Source organism: Oncorhynchus nerka, linkage group LG13, assembly GCF_034236695.1.
Source record: "Oncorhynchus nerka isolate Pitt River linkage group LG13, Oner_Uvic_2.0, whole genome shotgun sequence".
NCBI classification, from domain to species: domain Eukaryota; kingdom Metazoa; phylum Chordata; class Actinopteri; order Salmoniformes; family Salmonidae; genus Oncorhynchus; species Oncorhynchus nerka.
The window spans coordinates 38565311-38587559 of NC_088408.1; the positions used below are offsets into that span (position 1 = coordinate 38565311).

General features: G+C 41.9%; 1 protein-coding gene across 1 annotated transcript; it reads right to left on the reverse strand.

The window, feature by feature from the left end:
* Positions 1 to 257: 257 nt before the first annotated feature.
* On the reverse strand, positions 258 to 16943 carry LOC115139512 (tyrosine-protein kinase SRK2-like). The gene is made up of 8 exons (XM_029677001.2): positions 16250 to 16943; positions 14266 to 14387; positions 10294 to 10457; positions 8356 to 8524; positions 4765 to 4923; positions 2442 to 2623; positions 2166 to 2331; positions 258 to 1847 (listed from the first exon to the last, which is right to left on the reverse strand). The coding sequence occupies exons 1-8, from the start codon at positions 16624 to 16626 to the stop codon at positions 1639 to 1641; spliced, it is 1548 nt and encodes a 515-aa protein (XP_029532861.1). The 5' UTR covers positions 16627 to 16943; the 3' UTR covers positions 258 to 1638.
* Positions 16944 to 22249: the final 5306 nt, after the last annotated feature.

Here is a 22249-nt window from a genome sequence, read left to right on the forward strand (position 1 = left end):
ACATTATTGCAGTCAGCATGCCAATTGCATGCTTCCTCAAAACTTGTGCAGTTTTGTCACAACACGATGTCTCGTGACAAAACTGCACATTTTAGTGGACTTTTGTCACCACCACAAGTTGCACCTGTGTAAGGATCATGCTGTTTAATCAGCTTCTTAAAATGCCACACCTGTCAGGCAGATGAATTATCTTGGCAAAGGAGAAATGCTCACTAACAGGGATGTAAACAAACTTGTGCGTACAATTTGAGAGAAGCTGTGTGTGTATGGAACCTTTCAGGGGTCTTTTATTTCAGCTCATGAAGCATGGGACCAACACTTTACATGTTGCATTTATATTTTTTGTTCAGTGTAGATTCTCACCACAGATGACTTATTAAAACAAAATTTATACAAAAAAAAAGACTTATTCTTATGTATCAAACATGACATTCAATTCATCTTTCAATAAACACATTTAAGGAAACAATCTTGTTTTTCTTATAAAGTGTACACTTGCATACAGGTTATGATCTACACATACAAATCAGACATTTTTAAAAATGTAAAATAAAAAAAAGTAAAATATTGTATAAAGTGATTGGTAATTATCAACAAGCACTTGGACAATTCCGGTCTCACCAAATAAGTCCAGTGTCAAAACCTTCCAGTCATTGATCCATGAAAGAGACATGTTACAGTGAGAAAGAAGGTGGCACAATCCAACGCCTCCGATCCATCATTCAATCAACAAAATGCCACTGCAGTGTGGAGAACAAGCAGTCTGCCCGGTTATTCAATTCCAGTTCCTATTGCACAATAACAGCATCCCCACTATGACATACATAGACATTAGGTGAATGTACAATAAGATTTACTCTCTAAATCCTTCCCTTAAAAATCAAATTCTGTCCAGTTGAATCATATCTACTCTTTCTGTGAAAATATTCTATCAACATTACTCGGTCATTCCAATCTATTCACGAGTGTTCAGTGACATAGTGCCCTCTCTCACCATGCTTCAGAGTGGATCATGCAAAAAACCAACAAAATACGCCTGATGAATACTTGGCAGCCAAGCAGTGGAAGAATGCGGAGTGAATGCAGAACTATTTCGCCAAATCGAGATAGCTCCATCAGTCTTACCGGAGAGCAGCTGTTGTTATGAAAGCCCAACCGGGTCACGGACAGAGTTTGTGACTTCATCAAAGAGCATCTAGTGTGTTTAGCAGTCTCAGTATCACCCATTTAAAAGTGCATTAAGTTTGGCGAACAAAATCTTAACTAGTGGGAGTGTCACAAACGACAGTTACAATAGAGGATTATCAGTCATAGTCATGTCGGACTTTCTTTAATGACAATACATGAGCAGCCAAATTAAACCACAAACAATATTTTCTGATCAAACATTATATGGTCCCATGTGTTCGACCGCAAAATATAATCCTAAATAAAATAGATATTCAAACATAATGTGATCAGGGAGAGGGCAGTTCAACTATGCTAAAATCAATGCTATCTGCATGCTAGATACAAACTGTTGGGAGTATGAAATACCCTTCATATTTGATTATATTACTTGGGGCACAGTGGACATACCCTACTTTCCTCTGCTGACCCATGAGCAGAGCATCATTGATCCCTATATACAGTACAGTACTAATAATGGTTGGCGTCATCGTAGGAGGTCACATCCAGGTCAAAGAAGTCCTCTAGCTTCCACTGTAGGGTCTCAAAGGTGGGTCTTTCGTACTCATTCTCCTTCCAGCAGTCAGACATGATCTCATACATCACCTTGGGACAGCGTGATGGGTTCGGCATCCTGTAGCCTGTGGGCAGCTTCTGGACCACCTCGTAGTTGGTCATGGCTGGAACAATAACGGGACCATAGTTCTGATCTCACACAGTAACACAATCTAACCTGATGCTGTGCATTTAGTGTGGATAAACTATGAACGCTCCCTTGAAATTGCAAGTGGTGTACAAATAGACAGGGTGTCAGGTGTTTGTTTTTTAAAACTGTTGACTGTAGTGCATGCTACTCATACAATATTTCTACCCCGCCCACTGACATTATTGTACACTCAAAAATTCCACGGTAGTAAACAACAGGATTAACACTGACTGATTACACCAGCTTTATTTTCTATAGAGTAATACATTAAACATGCATGTAAAAGTCTTACTTGGATATGGCATCCCACCGAAGGTCATGATCTCATATAGCAGAATGCCGAAGGACCACACGTCAGACTTGATGGTGAACTTGCCGCTGTGGATGGCCTCTGGGGCGGTCCATTTCACAGGGAACTTAGTGCCCTCTTTAGCTTCGTAAACGTTGTCACTCTCCATCTAAAACAACAGGAATAAAATCTGAATCCTCAATACTACATTTTTGACAAACCGTCCCAACTAATAACAAAATATCCCCTTCTCTTGTTTTTCTTGACAGAGATACCCACCATGAAGACTCTGGCGAGGCCAAAATCAGCCACCTTGCAAATGTTGTTCTCTCCCACCAGAACGTTGCGGGCTGCCAGGTCTCTGTGGATGTAGTTCTGCAGCTCCAGGTAAGCCATCCCAGCAGCCACCTGGGCCGCCATCTCTAGCTGGTCTGAGATTACCAGCTGCGTACCCTTGTCCTCTGTGGAGGAGGAGAGAAGGTAAGTACCATGGTCAGAGAACTGATATTTCATTCTAATGAGTGCTTAAGTCAAATGTTATAGTACAATTTCTAGAATAACAGTGTGCATGCAAAAGTATGACTATGCGATTCTTTGTAAAAGTTTCTGAAGTTTAGAGTCCCCCCCCAAAAAAAATTATAGTAATGGCCGAACGTCTGAATTTGTGCCCGTGTGTAAGGGCATCTAGTAAAATATAGGGGATGTAATGCAGACAGTCTCGGGGCCACCAACATCAATTTCACATGGCCGCTCCAAGAGGTGACTATCACTCTGACAGGCAATGACACTGCATATTTCACGCTATGGCACAGCATCTCACATTGGGAGAAAAACACAAGGAGTGCTGGCAGTCACCAGGGAGTCCATAACATCAGATTATCTTAAATATACAGTGCATTCGGAAAGTATTCAGACCCCTTTACTTTTTCCACATTCTGTTACATTACAGCCTTATTCTAAAATTGATTAAATAGTTATTCCCCTCTCAATCTAAACACAATAACCCATAATGACAAAGTAACAGGTTTTTCAAAAAAAAACTCAGCACTTTGTTGAAGCACCTTAGGCAGAAATTACAGCCTCGAGTCTTCTTGGGTATGACGCAACAAGCTTGGCACACCTGTACTTGGGGAGTTTCTCCCATTCTTCTCTGCAGATCCACTCAAGCTCTGTCAGGTTGGATGTGTGCTTAGGTTCTTTGTCCTGTTGGAAGGTGAACCTTCGCCCCAGTCTGAAGTCCTAAGCAGGTTTTCATCAACTCCCTCTGTACTTTGCGCCGTTCATATTTCCCTCTATCCTGACTAGTCTCCCAGTTCCTGCCGCTGAAAAACATCCCCACAGCATGATGCTGCCTCCACCATGCTTCACCGTAGGGATGGTGCCAGGTTTCCTCCATATGTGACACTTGGCATTCAGGCCAAATAGTTTAATCTTGGTTTAATCAGACCAGAGAATCTTGTTTCTCATGATCTGAGTCTTTAGGTGCCTTTTGGTAAATGCCAAGCAGGCTGTCATGTGCCTTTAACTAAGGAATGGCTTCAGTCTGGCAACTCTACCATAAAGGCCTGATTGGTGGAGTGGTGCAGAGATGGTTGTGCTTCTGGAAGGTTCTCCCATCTCCACAGAGGAACTCTGGAGCTCTGTCAGAGTGACCATTGGGTTCTTGGTCACCTCCCTGACCAAGGCCCTTCTCTCCCGATTGCTCTGTTTGGCTGGGCGGCCAGATCTAGGAAGAGTCTTGGTGGTTCCAAACTCCTTCCATGTAAGAATGATGGAGGCCACTGTGTTCTTGGGGACCTTCAATGCTGCAGAAATGTTTTGGTACCCTTCCCCATGCCTTGACACAATCCTCTCTCGGAGTTCTACGGACAGTTCCTTAAACCTCATGGCTTGGTTTTTGCTCTGACATGCACTGTCAACTGTGGGACCTTATATAGACAGGTATGTGCCTTTCCAAATCATGTCCAATCAATTTAATTTATTACAGGTGGACTCCAATCAAGTTGTAGAAACATCTCAAGGATGATCAATGGTAACAGGGATGCCCCGGAGCTCAATTTCGAGTCTCGTAGCAAAGGGTCTGAATACTTATGTAAATAATCTTTTTTAGACATTTGCAAAAAAAAAAAAAAACTTTGTCATTATGGGGTATTGTGTGAAGACTGATGAGGACATTTTAAAAATAAAATTCAATTTTAGAATATGGCTGTAACATAACAAATTGAGGAAAAAGGGAAGTGGTCTGAACACTTTCTGAATGCTTTGGATGTAACTTTCAAACTATTGAAGGATGGCCCGTATGATGCATGTTGCATATTCTTTACAGGCAACTGTATCACACAAAGTGAACAGGGAGCAAAACTGTAGCTTCTTTTGGTTGTTGCCAAATGTACACTTCATCCAAAACATCCCCTATACACATCACTCAGTTACATAAGTTAAAGAAACGTCTGCACTGTATTTCAACTCTTGCCACAGGCACATTGTTGAGGTGGTGTTCTAATCTAAACGGCCAACAATAACCAGGGTCTGGTCCACTGAGGAAAGTGCAGTGGTCTTGTATGTAGGTAAGTTACAATGCAATACACTAGTGTGTTCTTACTTCGGAGATAATCCAGCAGACTGCCATTCTTCATGAGCTCTGTGATGATGTAGATGGGTTCCTCCACAGTACACACAGCGTAGAGCTGGATCAGTTTGGGGTGCCGCAGTGTCTTCATGATATGGGCCTCCTGTAGGAAGTCCTTAGCGTCCATGGTGCCTAGGATATCAAGAACATGTATACGTTGTATTGCACTCTAACACGAGCTGGAATTCAAACCATCCTGCAATGTGACGAGAAAGTGTAGTCAAAAACGGGATTTTCCTGTGTTTCGTGTAATGAACAAAAATATAAACACAACAATTTCCAAGTTTTTACTGAGTTACAGTTCATATAAGGAAATCAGTCAATTTAAATAAATTCATTATAATTTCAGATGAGTGAGAATACAGGAATTCATCTGTTGGTCACAGATACCTTAAAAAAAGGTAGGGGGCCGCCCGAATGGCACACTGAGTGAGGCGTCACTACAGACCTGGGTTCGATCCCAGGTTGTCACACAACTGGCTATGATGCCGCAATATTGGCCCAGCATCGTCTGGGTTAGGGGAGGGTTTGGCCCGGGGGGGGGGCCTTACATGGCTCATCGCGCTCTAGCGACTCCTTGTGGCCGGCCGGGTGCCTGCAGGCTGACCCCCGGTCGTCAGTTGAACAGTGTTTCCTCCGTCACACTTCCGGGTTAAGCGTGCGCGTATTAAGAAGCGCGGTTTGACGGGTCATGTTTCGAAGGACGCCTGACTAGACCTTCGCCTCTGCCGAGCCCATTGGGGAGTTGCAGCGATGAGACAAGATCGTAAATATATATAATATACACACACAGTTGAAGTCGGAAGTTTGCTTACACCTTAGCCAACTACATTTAAACTCAGTTTTTCACAATTCCTGACATTTAATCTGAGTAAAAATTCCATGTCTTAGATCATTTTATTTTAAGAATGTGAAATGTCAGAATAATAGTAGAGAGAATGATTTATTAAAGCTCTTATTTCTTTCATCACATTCCCAGTGGGTCAGAAGTTTACATACACTCAATTAGTATTTGGGAGCATTGCCTTTAAATTGTTTAACAAGGGTCAAACGTTTCAGGTAGCCTTTCATAAGCTTCCCACAATAAGTTGGGTGAATTTTGGCCCATTCACCTGACAGAGCTGGTGTAACTGAGTCAGGTTTGTAGGCCTACTTGCTCGGCAAAAACGCTTCTTTAGTTCTGCCCACAAATTATCTATGGGATTGAGGTCAGGGCTTTGTGATGGCCACTCCAAGAACTTGACTTTGTTGTCCTTAAGCCATTTTGCCACAACTTTGGAAGTATGCTTGGGGTCATTGTCCATTTTGAAGACCCATTTGCGACCAAGCTTTAACTTCCTGACTGATGTCTTGAGATGTTGCTTCAATATATCCACATAATTTTCTTTCCTCATGATACCATCTATTTTGTGAAGAGCACCAGTCCCTCCTGCAGCAAGGCACACCCACAACATGATGCTGCCACCCCCGTGCTTCACGATCGGATGGTGTTTTTCGGCTTGCAAGCCTCCCCCTTTTCCCTCCAAACATAAGGAGGGTCATTATGGCCAAACAGTTCTATTTTTGTTTCATCAGATCAGAGGACATTTCTCCAAAAAGTACGATCTTTGTCCCCATGTGCAGTTGCAAACTGTAGTCTGTCTTTTTTATGGCGGTTTTAGAGAAGTGGATTCTTTCTTGCTGAGCAGCGTTTCATGGTTATGTCAATATAGGACTTGTTTTACTGTGGATATAGATACTTTGTACCTGTTTCCTCCAGCATCTTCACAAGGTCCTTTGCTGTTGTTCTGGGATTGATTTGCACTTTTCGCACCAAAGTACGTTCATCTCCAGGAGACAGAATGTGTCTCCTTCCTGAGCAGTATGACGGCTGCGTGGTCCCATAGTGTTTGTACTTGCGTACTATTGTTTGTACAGATGAATGTGGTACCTTCAGGCATTTGGAAATTGCTCTCAAGAATGAACCAGACATGTGGAGGTCTACAATTTTCTTTCAGAAGTCTTGGCTGATTTCTTTTGATTTTCCCATGATGTCAAGCAAAGAGGCACTGAGTTTGAAGGTAGGCCTTGAAATACATTGAAGTGGTTTACCTCCAATTGACTCAAATTATAACAATTAGCCTATCAGAAGCTTCTAAAGCCATGACATCATTTTCTGGAATTTTCCAAGCTGTTTAAAAGGCACAGTCAACTTTGCGTATGTAAACTTCTGACCCACTGGAATTGTGATACAGTGAATTATAAGTGAAATAATCTGTCTGTAAACAATACTTGGAAAAATGAGTTGTGTCATGCACAAAGTAGATGTCTGAACCGACTTGCCAAAACTATAGTTTGTTCACAAGAAATTTGTGGAGTGGTTGAAAAACGAGTTTTAATGACTCCAACCTAAGTGTATGTAAACTTCAGCTGTATGTATGTATGTATGTATGTATGTATGTATGTATGTATGTATGTATGTATGTATGTATGTATGTATGTATGTATGTAATGTAAATAAAATAAAAAATAAGGTAGGATGTGGATAGGAAAATCAGTCAGTATCTGGTGTGACCACCATTTGCCTCATGCAGTACATCTCGTTCGCAGAGAGTTGATCATGCTGATTGTGGAATGTTGTCCCACTCCTCTGCAATGGCTGTGCGAAGTTGCTGGATATCAACGGGAACTGGAACATGCTATCGTACACGTCGATCCAGAGCATCCCAAACATGCTCAACGTGTGACATGTCTGGTGAGTATGCAGGCCATGGCCAGCTTCCAGGAATTGTGTACAGATCCTTGAGACATGGGGCCGTGAATTATCATGTTGAAACATGAGGTGATGGCGGCGGATGAATGGCACGACAATGGGCCTCAGGATCTCGTCACAGTATCTCTGCAATCAAATTTCCAGCGGTAAAATGCCTGCCCATTCCACTCTTTTCACAACGTTAACATCAGCAAACCGCTCCTCCACACAACTCCATACACGTGGTCTGCGGTTGTGAGGCCGGTTGGACGTATTGACAAATTCTCTAAAACGACATTGGTCGAGAAATTAACATTTCATTTTCTGGCAACAGTTTAGGTGGACATTCCTGCAGTCAGCATGCCAATTGCACACTCCCGCAAAACTAGACATCTGTGGCATTGTGTTGTGTGACAAAACTGCACATTTTAGAGTGGTCTTTTATTGTCCCCAGCACAATGTGCACCTGTGTAATGATAATCCTGTTTAATCATCTTCTTGATATGCCACACTTGTCAGGTGGATGTATTATCTCGGCAAAGGAGAAATGCTCACAAACAGGGATGTAAACTAATTTGTGATAAAGATTGAGAAATAAGCTTTTTGTGCGTATGACACATATCTGGGCTCTTTAATTTCAGCTCATGAAACATGGGACCAACACATTACATGTTGCATATATTTTTTTGTTCAGTGTATATACAGTACTTAATGATTTGATATTGAGATAAAAACAACTGCATTGGAACTTTAAGGAGATGCAAAATTAAGGATTTGAAATAACGTGATTTTATGGGTTTGAGTCCTGTGTTTGTGTTGTACAGGCTATTTACCAGGTTTGAGGGTCTTCACTGCTACTGCAGTGGTGTCGTTCCAGAGGCCTTCATGAACCTCTCCAAATTGCCCAGCGCCCAGTTTATTCAGCAGTTTGACAGACGTCCGGTCTATCTCCCAGTGGTCGGCAGTGTTGTAGGACAGACCATGGGTCTGAGGCGCCTCCATCTGACACGAGAGAGATACAACAAATCAGCAGAGACAGAGGAACTGTCCCAAAGTAGAACCTGACACCCTGTTCTCTTTACTGTTCAGGAAAACCACATGACTTTTGTTCTATTTTCCTTGAACGGTTAATGGTGCTATACACGGTTGACACGGAACAGCATCAGGCTATTGTATTAGGCCCAATATTTGAAGAGGATTTCTGTGATCTGGATATCTTTAGCAAATTTGCCAGGCACATTAATTCCATAAAGTGTGTGCACATCAATTCAGATCAAGAGGGCCACTAAACAAATCTGATTTATCGCAATCACATGATACTAGAGGTCGACCGATTATGATTTTTCAACGCCCATACCGATTATTGGAGGACCAAAAAAGCCGATACCGATTTAAGCGGCCGATTTTTATTTATTTTTTATTTTTATTTATTTGTAACTATTGGATGTTCTTATAGGCACTTTAGTATTGCCAGTGTAACAGTGTAGCTTCCGTCCCTCTCCTCGCTCCTACCTGGGCACGAACCAGGAACACAACGACAACAGCCACCCTCGAAGCAGCGTTACCCATCGCTCCACAAAAGCTGCGGCCCTTGCAGAGCAAGTGGAACAACCACTCCAAGTCACAGGGCGAGTGACGTTTGAAACGCTATTAGCGCGCACCCCGCTAACTAGCTAGCCATTTCACATCGGTTACACCAGCCTAATCTCGGGAATTGATAGGCTTGAAGTCATAAACAGCTGCTGGCAAACGCACGAAAGTGCTGTTTGAATGAATGCTTACGAGCCTGCTGCTGCCTACCATCGCTCAGTCAGACTGCTCTATCAAATCATAGACTTAGTTATAACATAACACACAGAAATACGAGCCGTAGGTCATTAATATGGTCGAATCCGGAAACTGTCATCTCGAAAATAAGACGTTTATTCTTTCAGTGAAATACGGAACCTTTCCGTATTTTATCTAACGGGTGGCATCCATAAGTCTAAATATTCCTGTTACATTGCACAACCTTCAATGTTATGTTATAAAATTCTGGCAAATTAGGCGGCCCAAACCGTTGCTTATACACTGACTCTGATTGCAATGAACGCAAGAGAAGTGACACAATTTCACCTGGTTAATATTGCCTGCTAACCTGGATTTCTTATCTAAATATGCAGGTTTAAAAATATATACTTCGGGTGTATTGATTTTAAGAAAGACATTGATGTTTATGGTTAGGTACACATTGGAGCAACGATACGCACCGCATCGATTATATGCAACGCAGGACACGCTAGATAAACTAGTAATATCATCAACCATGTGTAGTTAACTAGTGATTATGATTGATGTTTTTTTTTATAAGATAAGTTTAATGCTAGCTAGCAACTTACCTTGGCTTACTGCATTCGCCTAACAGGCAGTCTCCTCATGGAGTGCAATGAGAAGCAGGTGCTTAGAGCGTTGGACTAGTTAACTGTAAGGTTGCAAGATTGAATCCCCCGAGCTGACAAGGTAAAGATCTGTCGTTCTGCCCCTGAATGAGGCAGTTAACCCACCGTTCCTAGGCCGTCATTGAAAATAAGAATGTGTTCTTAACTGACTTGCCTAGTTAAATAAATATGAAATAAATAAATAAAAATTGGCCAAATCGGTGTCCAAAAATACCGATTTCCGATTGTTATGAAAACTTGAAATCGGCCCTAATTAAATGGGCCATTCCGATTTAATCGGTCGACCTCTACACGGTACAGTAGTTAACAAAGAAAGTCAACGGAACACCATACCTTTTTACATGGTTGAAGCAGCCGTACACAGAGACCATCCTCCTGTTTTGAGTAGTGTTCCACCAACTCCCTCAGAGTTAGGAAGTTCTTGGACGTCGACACGTAGTAGCCTCCAGAGTCCATCTTCCTTACTTTGTAGTGCTTCACTTTGCACTGGTCCAGTACTGAAAGATGCATACAAAAGCATAAGGGCAGAACACTACAAAGTGTGAATGAAGACAGTAGAATCAACCCTGGCCATGAAAATGTGTGCAGAATAGTAAATAAATGGGGAAAGTACCATGGTAAAAATCTGTTTATATGGCCATTATGGAATAATGGGCTGCCTACATGTAAACATAATTTTTTGGTGATTTGGCTCATTGTACAGAAAGATGCCGAGACTCAATTCCCCCCACAGCTACTCGCCCAAGCCTCCCCAGCTTCTCCTTTACCCAAATCCAGATAGCAGATGTTCTGAAAGAGCTGCAAAACCTGGACCCATACAAATCAGCTAGGCTTGACAATCTGGACCCTCTATTTCTGAAACTATCCGCCGCCATTGTCGCAACCCCTATTACCGGCCTGTTCAACCTCTCTTTCGTATCGTCTGAGATCTCCAAGGATTGGAAAGCTGCCGTGGTCATCCCCCTCTTCAAAGAGGGAGACACCCTGGACCCAAACTGTTACAGACCTATATCCATCCTGCCCTGCCTATCTAAGGTCTTCGAAAGCCAAGTTAACAAACAGATCACTGACCATCTCGAATCCCACTGTACCTTCTCCGCTGTGCAATCCGGTTTCCGATCCGGTCACGGGTGCACCTCAGCCACACTCAAGGTACTAAACGATATCATAACCGCCATCGATAAAAGACAGTACTGTGCAGCCGTCTTCATCGACCTGGCCAAGGCTTTCGACTCTGTCAATCACCATATTCTTATCGGCAGACACAGTAGCCTCGGTTTTTCTAATGACTGCCTTGCATGGTTCACCAACTACTTTGCAGACAGAGTTCAATGTGTCAAATCGGAGGGCATGTTGTCCGGTCCTCTGGCAGTCTCTATGGGGTGCCACAGGGTTCAATTCTCGGGCCGACTCTTTTGTCTGTATATATCAATGATGTCGCTCTTGCTGCAGACGACACCATTCTGTATACTTCTGGCCCTTCCTTGGACACTGTGCTATCTAACCTCCAAACGAGCTTCAATGCCATACAACACTCCTTCCGTGGCCTCCAACTGCTCTTAAACGCTAGTAAAACCAAATGCATGCTTTTGAACCGTTCGCTGCCTGCACCCGCACGCCCGACTAGCATCACCACCCTGGATGGTTCTGACCTAGAATATGTGGACATATATAAGTACCTTGGTGTCTGGCTAGACTGTAAACTCTCCTTCCAGACTCATATCAAACATCTCCAATCCAAAATCAAATCTATATTCGGCTTTCTATTTTGCAACAAAGCCTCCTTCACTCACGCCGCCAAACTTACCCTAGTAAAACTGACTATCCTGCCGATCCTCGACTTCGGTGATGTCATCTAAAAAATAGCTTCCAATACTCTACTCAACAAACTAGATGCAGTTTATCACAGTGCCATCTGTTTTGTTACTAAAGCACCTTATACCACCCACCACTGCAACCTGTATGCTCTAGTCGGCTGGCCCTCGCTACATATTCGTCGCCAGACCCACTGGCTCCAGGTCATCTACAAGTCCATGCTAGGTAAAGCTCCGCCTTATCTCAGTTCACTGGTCACGGTGGCAACACCCACCCGTAGAACACGCGCTCCAGCATTAAAGATAAAGATCATCCCTAAAGCCAACACCTCATTTGGCCGCCTTTCCTTCCAGTCTCTGCTGCCTGTGACTGGAACGAATTGCATAAATCGCTGAAGTTGGAGACTTTTATTTCCCTCAGCAACTTTAAACATCTGCCATCTTAGCAGCTAACCGATCGCTGCAGCTGTACATAGTCCATCTGTAAATAGCCCACCCAATTTTCCTACCTCATCCCCATACTGTTTTTATTTATTTACTTTTCTGCTCTTTTGCACACCAGTATCTCTACTTGCACATGATCATCTGATCATTTATCACTCCAGTGTTAATCTGCTAAATTGTCATTATTCACTCCTATGATCTATTTATTGCCTACCTCCTCATGTCTTTTGCACACAATGTATATAGACTATTTTTTTTCTACTGTGTTATTGACTTGTTTATTGTTTACTCCATGTGTAACTCTGTGTTGTTGTCTGTTCACACTGCTATGCTTTATCTTGACCAGGTCGCAGTTGTAAATGAGAACTTGTTCTCAACTAGCCTACCTGGTTAAATAAAGGTGAAATAAGAATTTTAAAAAGAGAGGGAGAGCGACAGGGAGAGAGAAAGAGCGACGTGGAGAAAAAGAGAGAAGAGCGACAAAGACAGAAGGAGGGGTTGCCCAGACTGTTTTCACACTTTTGCTTTGACCACCACACCACAGAAAGAGAAAGAAAACAGTGAAAACAGGAGGACAGTAGCAGGCGATCCAACTTTGGTTTGACAACTATGAATTCCCGTTGTAGCCAATTCAGTGGCAGGCATTCTATTACCGATTTGGTAAAATAATTATATCTTTTAAGCACTTGAATCAAACCACATTGTTATTTGTAAAAACATGAACTAATTGGTAGGTCTACCCCTTGTTACTTATGTAAACTTTCATTATCCTCCCTCCTCATGAGGGAGAGGAATTAGAAAATATCTTAAAGATATGTGGGCTTTTGGTAACAGAATTACAAGACAATGACAAGACTCAATATTTTTTTTTAAACTTACAGAAGGCAAATCATTTCTACAAAACCAGAGCTCCTGAGTGACGCAGCGGTCTAAGGCACTGCATGAGGTGTCACTACAGTCCCTGGTTTGAATCCAGGCTGTATCACATTCGGCCGTGATTGGGAGTCCCATAGGGCCGAGCACAATTGGCCCAGCGTTGTCCAGGTTTGGCTGGGGTAGGCCGTCATTGTAAATAAGCATTTGGTTCTTAACTGACTTGCCTAGTTAAATAAAAGGTTAAATTAATCATATAAATCTTGATATTAGTTGGCAGGGGTCTTTACTTCAATGTGTTTTTATGCATTTCTAATAGCTTTTAAGAATTTTTCTGCTAGATGTTTAAGACCCCTTTTCCATTTGTTTGACCAGAAATCAAAATATTTTCTTATTCCTAATTTTTAGGATAGAAAAAGGTTGAAGAATGTATATATGCATTAATAACATAAAAAATAAACTCTTAGCCTTCATTTGCCACCAAATTTCATGTGCTCCAACTACTTTATATATTAGTTAGTGCTCATGGGGCTTTTTACATTCAAACGCAAATGACTATTATTATGACTATTATTTTATTATATGACTATTATATTATATGACTATTATTATATGGCTATTATTAACATGAACAGTCCATTGGTAGATAACAACACCACTGAACTTTCCTGTAATCAGGTTACTATGAGACTATTGCATTTGTCGTGACTAAGTTTACACACCACTGGACTTTTTCCTTCCGACAGAAACGGCCAGCCAGACTCATGTGGCCCTCAACTGATGTTATCACAGTCTCTTTTTGAGAAGTAGAGGTCTCCCTATTTGTTTAACTTTATGACCTTGAACCATCAAACACTTCAGTGCACTATGGGAGGCTGTGATTTACCCAGAGTGAAGCGGGGATTGTTCAGGGACGAAGAAACAACTCGAGTTATTTGTGCATCGAGTTCCCTCCTCGTACCGGGATCACACGGAAATAGGCTGATCGAAAAAATAAAACCACAAAATACAATCCTGAACAATAGAGCGAAGACACAAAATGTGTCAAACATCACAGTCATTCAAAATCTGTTCCAAGAGCATATTGTGAGAGCACATATTTGGTGGGGGGACAGATCTGAGCTTTCGTCTCTTGCAGACGCGACAAGTACAAGACGACAACGCTGAGACTTACCTGAGAGTGAGAGCTCTCCTTTCTGACTCTCACAGTGTCTGATGAGAAAGGCTCCATGCTGGTTCCCCTCAGACAGAAGCAGCTTCTCAGCATCCACTCTCTTGGTGTCTGCAAAGTACCACCTGTATAGCAGAACAGGAGGAAACAACAGTCAACCCCAGCATCATAGATATTCACTGGCACTGCACAGTGATATTTACTTGGTGGGTAGGTACATTAAGGCGTTCACCTAGCTTAGGGTTTTTACCAATACATCAAACAGATCTATATGATTGATACTATAGGCATCCACTGATCAAGTTCATTTGTTTATGTACACTATGAGACAGTGATACTTCAGTCAAACAAGTCCTGATTACCAAGACAAAACCCTCAAGGTTTCACAGGATGTATCAGAACCGGCCGTGATTGGGAGTCCCATCGGGCGGCGCACAATTGGCCCAGCGTCGTCTGGGTTTGGCCGGTGTAGGCAGTCATCGTAAATAAGAATGTGTTCTTAACTGACTTGCCTAGTTAAATAAAGGCTCAATTTTAAACAAATATACATTCCCACAGACAGTGTGTTGAGAAAGGCAAAAACATAGACTGCAGCTTAACTAAAACCAGTTTCATGGGGATGATCACCAGGACAATACTTGAGCCACACCCAAGATAAAATTACTGACTTTGTTCAGAAGATGGACCCCTCATTAGTTAAATATTTGTTATATATATACATATATATTTTACATAAACACTTTACTTTGAATTGTATGTCTCACTGGCATTGATAAACTGAAGAAAATGTGTGGTTAGTTGTTTTTAATAGGGTATGATAAGATTCATTATTTCCATAATTATTGAACAGCCCATTTCTGAATTGGTACCTGTTCCATTATTTCAAAGCATGACCCAAGCATTACTTTTGACCAAGATACCCAAGCCTGTTCAGTTTGGTCAAAGTTCAGTTAAACTCTACGCCATGTCATGCCAAGTGCAATTTCCTTGCTTAACCGGTTTCTTTCTATATTTAAACAGTGCACTTGTGTGTGTGTTGACCCTACAAACGGTTGTCAAAATGTAAACACAGCTACATGTACACTGAATCTCTTTACAGTTGAATCACTTTTACATTTGTATTTTCATCTGATCTGGATAATTATTAACTCATTCATTGTACTTCCTTGTCATTGACAATCATTAACTTGTTTGACCAATCACTTAGGTCGAGATATATGGAACGGCGCCGATAGTGTGGCATTTGCCTATTGACTTAATCTGTTCGCAATATGGAAAGTTGGCATGCATTAAACCAAACACTAGCGCTTTGTAATTTTCAAAACAATGACATTACTGTAGCCTATGTCAACTATTGGTTAGTTGTGTGTCGTGTGTTTCTTTGAGAGCAGTCACTCAAATCTGAGGCCTCATCAAGAACTAGGTTATGAGGAAGTGCTGGGAATCCATAAAGCACTTACAGTATTGTGACTCATCATATTTTAATTGGGATAATAAACATTCAACACCAGATTGCACCAAGGCTACATAGAACATGCTCATTCTCATAAACTGTGAATGTATACAAATATTGGCGAGATCCTCCTTGGAATGGTCCAGTGGCGTAGGGATACCAACATGTCAGCTATGATGGTTAATCAAATGAGCACAACAGAAGAGTGTCAGAAAGCTAGTGTCCCCTCCTAAAACAATGATTATGTGATCAGTGGAATCAGGGGTAAAGCAGCTCTGGAACATGCCTCAAGTGTGTGAGAGTCTTTTCTGCTTTACTCTGGCCTCAAATTGCCCAAGAATAAGTAAAGGTTATAAGGGACGTAGAATGAATTTTAATAGGCTACTCTATTTTCTGTAGTCCATTTTGTTCTTCGCCTCTTTGAATGAAGCCACCATTCTTCAAACCTGACCTGGTGCTGTTCTAGTCTATACAGTAGCATATATCAACTATTTCAATAGAATCATTTTAAATGGATATTGGTAGGCTACTTACGGCTCCGCATCCAGGCTCTCCACAGGCGCCACATAATTGGCTGGAATGTAACCCTTCTTGGCAGCTGAAAGTCCAGTGAGTGCTTTTGCATACCACCAATCACCAGCACCTTTGTCTAGAGCGTCTAACTTGTCCCCAGCATTGAAACTCAAGTCCTCCACGGTTCGCGCAGCATAATCATAGAGGGCGATATAAACGTAGCCAGGTCGCCCAAGGGGTATTGGTGGCAAAGCCCTGTCGGTGGGATGCTCCGCATGAATGTTTTTGATCACCACGATTTCGCTGTTCTCCTTCCCCGGCTCTGATTCTGACGGAGGTTTATTAAAACACGGGAAAACAGTCGGACAACACCACAAGCACCTACCTAGAATGTCCATTGTGAATACTCACTGGTTTATCATACTAAACCATGTTGTGATCAAATAAAATGTTAGCCGTCCCTTTTTGGCGTTTATAATCCACTTCGGTTAGAACGAATTTCACATCATGGATTGGATCCTAAAAGTTTCACTCATTCCAGAAACGTCTTGTCAACCCTGGTCTTTGGACTGGAATAGCACAAAAACACCCTGACCAACAGTAAAATAAAGCGATTTATTGCACGAGGCCAACAGTCACTATGTTTCCTGGTTAGCCTACTTTAATTTCTCAATCTGCTGCTGAGGAGACCTGTGTGCACTTTGAGCGCAACCCGCAAGGGGTGTTTACTTCCATTGCACCGCCTGCAGTGCAATAATAGCGTACCTGTATCCAGTGGCGGTTCTAGACCATTTCAACTGGGGGGGGGGGCAAAGCTGGGGCCAGTTGTACTGTTAGAGGGGCCAGTTACATTAGACGTTATTGTTGTCATACCGTTTTCTTCACTGCATTGCAGGCATTAGCAGGAAAAAGACCATGTTCATAATCATTCAACAATGTATTTGCATTTTCTGTCTAATAATGAATGTAAAAAAAAAGAATGATAGCAAAAATTAGTTATGTAAAAATTATTGCATACTCCACATGTAGGGGGGCCTCAAGGGAGTCCAAAATTGTTGTCACAGGGGCACTGCCATAAAATACAAAAACAAGTCTTTGTTTTTCCAGAACTGGTTTGACAACAACATTATTTGGGTGAAACAATTATTGAATAATGATGGCCAACTGTATGATTATCCAGCATTTATGAGAACACACAATGTTACATTCACTCCCGAGGAGTATCAAATTGTTATTAGAGCTATCCCTTAAAAGGTGCTATTCTTCTTTTAGGAGAATATAACAATACTCCAAGTGCAACTGTTGATGATTTTGTAGCCTCAATACAATTAGAAGGAATTGAGATTTTAAACTATAAATGTAATAACATGTATATAAGGAAACTGTGTCAATATGTTACAATTGCCTCTGCTAAAATGCCTAACACATGTAGCCCTAGGACAAGTGAACTGGAACAAGGTTTCATTGTTATCTGGTAAATATTGTATATCTAATAAGGTGAAAGAAGTATTATACAAACTCATTCATAGAATCCACCCTGTAAAGACCTTTATTATACACAGATTTAAAAAATAGCTATTGATAACAAATGTGTATTTTGTGATTGTGACCCAGAGACACTTGACCATTTTTGGGGGGGACTGCTCTTATGTCAGAAGATTTGTGTGAGTCAGAAGATTTATTTTAAAAGAAACAACTATTAATGTTAATTTGAACAACTCTGATTATTATGTTTTATTTTGAACCAAATGATATGGACCCTGATTTAACTTTCATTGTTAATTTGTTTATCTTTCATGGAAGATTCTTTGTCCATAAAATGAAGTGGGCAGACAACAAACCCCTCTTCACATGATTTAAGATAGAATTGAAATATTTTGAAATGATCAGTAAATGTAAAAACAAAAAAGCAATACGCACCGTGGAAGTATAAGAAATTGAAAATGATTATTGATATGTTAGGTTTATGTACTATTGTTTGTATATTTGTTGTGCTCATAATAAAATTAATAAAATTTTTAAAAATCATGTGTTACATTGTGTTAATAGCTATCAAGCATACTCCAAACACATGTGTCGGAACAAGGCTGCCAGAAACATGTTGTATGGTGAATTCAGAGAGTAGGACATCACATAAGCTGGGACAGCTTCATCCTGACATGTTTATTTATTGGTCTGAGAAGAGAAACATATTTTGTTGTTGTTAAACCACATGATCAAATAACTAATAACTCGTTTTCTTCTTCGAGATTGGGTTGGTGGATCGCATCCAACTTTTAAGGTGCATACACCGCCACCTACTGTACTGGAGTGTGAGGCCAGTCATGGCCTACCTCATTACAGTTTCTGCATTCGTCCTGTTCCTCTAAGTGAAATGGAGCCCTAGACACCCCAACTACACCACGCAAACCCAACCCCTTCCGGCCTCTATAACCCTTTCACACAATTTCTATGTCATACAGTTCACAAAATATCAACACATGCTCTAAACACTCATCACAGACCTGTTTCAAATCAAATCACATTTTTATTGGTCACATACACACGGTTAGCAGATATGAGAGTGTAGCGAAATGCTTGTGCTTCTAGTTCCGACCATGCAGTAATATCTAACAAGTAATCTAACCTAACAATTTCACAACAACTACCTTATACACAGAAGTGTAAAGGAATTAATAAGAATATATGAATGAGCGATGGCCGAACGGCATAGGCAGTATTTGGTATAGAGTACAGTATATACATATGAGATGAGTAATGTAGGGTATGTAAACATTAAATAAAGTGGCATTGTTTAAAGTGGCCAGTGATACATTTATTACATTATTATTAAAGTGGCTAGAGATGAGTCAGTATGTTGGCAGCAGCCACTCAATGTTAGCGATTGCTGTTTAACAGTCTGATGGCCTTGAGATAGAAGCTGTTTTTCAGTCTCTCGGTCCCCGCTTTGATGCACCTGTATTGACCTCGCCTTCTGGATGATAGGAGGGTGAACAGGCAGTGGTTCGGGTGGTTGTTGTCCTTGATGATCTTTTTGGCCTTCCTGTGACATTGGGTGGTGTAGGTGTCCTGCAGGGCAGGTAGTTTGCTCCCGGTGATGCGTTGTGCAGACCTCACTACCCTCTGGAGAGCCTTACGGTTGTGGGCGGAGCAGTTGCCATACCAGGCGGTGATACAGCCCAACAGGATGCTTTCGATTGTGCATCTGTAAAAGTTTGAGTGTTTTTGGTGACAAGCCAAATTTCTTCAGCCTCCTGAGGTCAAAGAGGCGCTGCTGCGCCTTCTTTACCACACTGTCTGTGTGGGTGGACCATTTCAATTTGTCCGTGATGTGTACGCCGAGGAACTTAAAAAAAAAACACTACTGTTCCGTCAATGTGAATAAGGGGCTGCTCCCTCTGCTGTTTCCTGAAGCCCACGATCATCTCCTTTGTTTTGTTGACACTGAGTGTTGAGTGTCATCCACAACGTGAAAATCAACATTGGGGCGGCAGATAACCTAGTGGTTCGAGTGTTGGGCCAGTAACCAAAAGGTTGCTAGATCGAATCCCCAAGCTGACAAGGTAAAAATCTGTCGTTCTGAACAAGGCTGTTAACCCACTGTTCCTAAGCTGTCATTGTAAATAAGAATTAGTTCTTAACTAAAATAAAAATTCAAACCCCCCCAAAAATTCAAACCCTCTATCCTACATCCTTCCACCACATCAGCCTTCTCATTATGCTCCTTACCTTACCTCCTATCCAATCCAATTAACAGTACCATCATCTCCACAAACAAGTCTCCCCTATCTGACCTGCCAGACTACTCAACACTGCAGCCGAATCAGAACAGATCACCACTCTGAGTGGTTTCACCTCCTCCACCCATTTCACAATCATTTTATTTCCTATTGTGGCTGTTTTTTCAGAGCATGAACGCGGTTGCTGCCGTTGCCATAGCGACCTAGGTAAATAAAATATTTATTCCTGTTGTCAACAGCAACCAAGCTAGAAAGCTTCCTCTAAAAACTGCAACAGTGGCTATCACACCTGTAACCACTTTACACTGTGCCCTAAACATCTTTCTTGTTATTTCTGAAATTAACAGAGCTGATGTTTATTTAAACCATGTAACTTTATGCAAGATGCTGGCTAGCTAAGTCTGTCTAGCTACTGTCAATGTCTCTTCTGATTTACGTCATTAGCTCCATGGACATTGTATTGTCATCATTTTTAAGTAAAGCATTGTTTTCTCCGTATTGTTTTCACAGTTTACAAATTTGGCCAGTAATGTCCAGTGGTGTAAAGTACTTAAGTATTACTTATTATATTTACTTAAGTGCTACTTAAATCTGTACTTTACAACTTATATTTTTGGCAACTTTTACTTGTACTCCACTATATTCCTAAAGAAAATGTACTTTTTACTCCATACATTATCCCTGACACCCAAAAGTACTTGTTACATTTTGAATGCTTAGCAGAACAGGAAAATGACAGCCTACAGGGAGCTGGAGCGAGCGGTCGCATCCGCACTTCGGTCCGCAGGTAGTATAACTTTTCATTACATTTCATTATAGTACAACGGTTTGATTTGTCTAATCTTAGCAATTTCTTCTTAGCTAGCTACATAGCCGTCTTTGTATCAAAGATAATTGCGTAATTATCGTATTTCGTCGTCCTAACGTAGTCTACACTGCTATCTGCCCAGCAGCTAGCCAGCTAGCAAACGTCCACCGTCTACCGAATAGAAGCACTGTAGAAACTATTACACTCAACTGAACGACTTGATTAGTGTAGTGTTAGCTAGCTACATAGTTGTCTTTGCTGTCTTCGTATCCAAGATAATTGTGTAGTTTAGAGTGTGTAGTCTTAGAGTGATTATCTTAATTTACCGAGGTTAGCTAGCCAGCTATTTGTCGTCCTTAACGTAGGAGACGTTGCTAGCTAGCCAACAGCTAGCCAACGTCTACCGAATAGAACTTCCGCACTCAACAACCCGGTCGCATTCCGCTTCGCTCCACAGGTAGTATCACATTTTCATTTCATTTCATTACAGTACAACGGTTTGATTTGTTTGATCGTAGCTAGCTACATAGCTAGCTACATAGCCGTCTTTGTATCAAAGATAATTGTGTAGTCTAGAGCGATTTTCTAGGTTAGCTAGCCAGCTATTGTCGTTCTTTTAACGCAACGTAACGTAATCAACACTGCTAGCTAGCCAGCTAGCCCCCGAATAGCAGCACTGTAGAAACAACGCAGCCACTGCCAGCTAGCCTACAAAGTCAACAACGCAGCCACTGCCAGCTAGCCTACTTCAGCAGTACTGTATCATTTCATCATTTTAGTCAATAAGATTCTTGCTACGTAAGCTTAACTTTCTGAACATTCGAGACGTGTAGTCCACTTGTCATTCCAATCTCCTTTGCATTAGCGTAGCCTCTTCTGTGGCCTGTCAACTATGTGTCTGTCTATCCCTGTTCTCTCCTCTCTGCACAGACCATACAAACGCTCCACACCGCGTGGCCGCGGCCACCCTAATCTGGTGGTCCCAGCGCGCACGACCCACGTGGAATTCCAGGTCTCCGGTAGCCTCTGGAACTGCCGATCTGCGGCCAACAAGGCAGAGTTCATCTCAGCCTATGCCTCCCTCCAGTCCCTCGACTTCTTAGCACTGACGGAAACATGGATCACCACAGATAACACTGCTACTCCTACTGCTCTCTCTTCGTCCGCCCACGTGTTCTCGCACACCCCGAGAGCTTCTGGTCAGCGGGGTGGTGGCACCGGGATCCTCATCTCTCCCAAGTGGTCATTCTCTCTTTCTCCCCTTACCCATCTGTCTATCGCCTCCTTTGAATTCCATGCTGTCACAGTTACCAGCCCTTTCAAGCTTAACATCCTTATCATTTATCGCCCTCCAGGTTCCCTCGGAGAGTTCATCAATGAGCTTGATGCCTTGATAAGCTCCTTTCCTGAGGACGGCTCACCTCTCACAGTTCTGGGCGATTTTAACCTCCCCACGTCTACCTTTGACTCATT

Excerpts from the sequence above, each read along its gene's own strand:
- LOC115139512 (XM_029677001.2), bottom strand. The coding sequence starts at position 16,626 with ATGGACATTCTAGGTAGGTGCTTGTGGTGTTGTCCGACTGTTTTCCCG. Across the intron at positions 2,624-4,764 it reads TCTGCTGGATTATCTCCGAA|AGGACAAGGGTACGCAGCTG; the intron begins GTAAGAACACAC and ends CCTCCTCCACAG. Across the intron at positions 1,848-2,165 it reads CGGTGGGATGCCATATCCAA|CCATGACCAACTACGAGGTG; the intron begins GTAAGACTTTTA and ends TTATTGTTCCAG.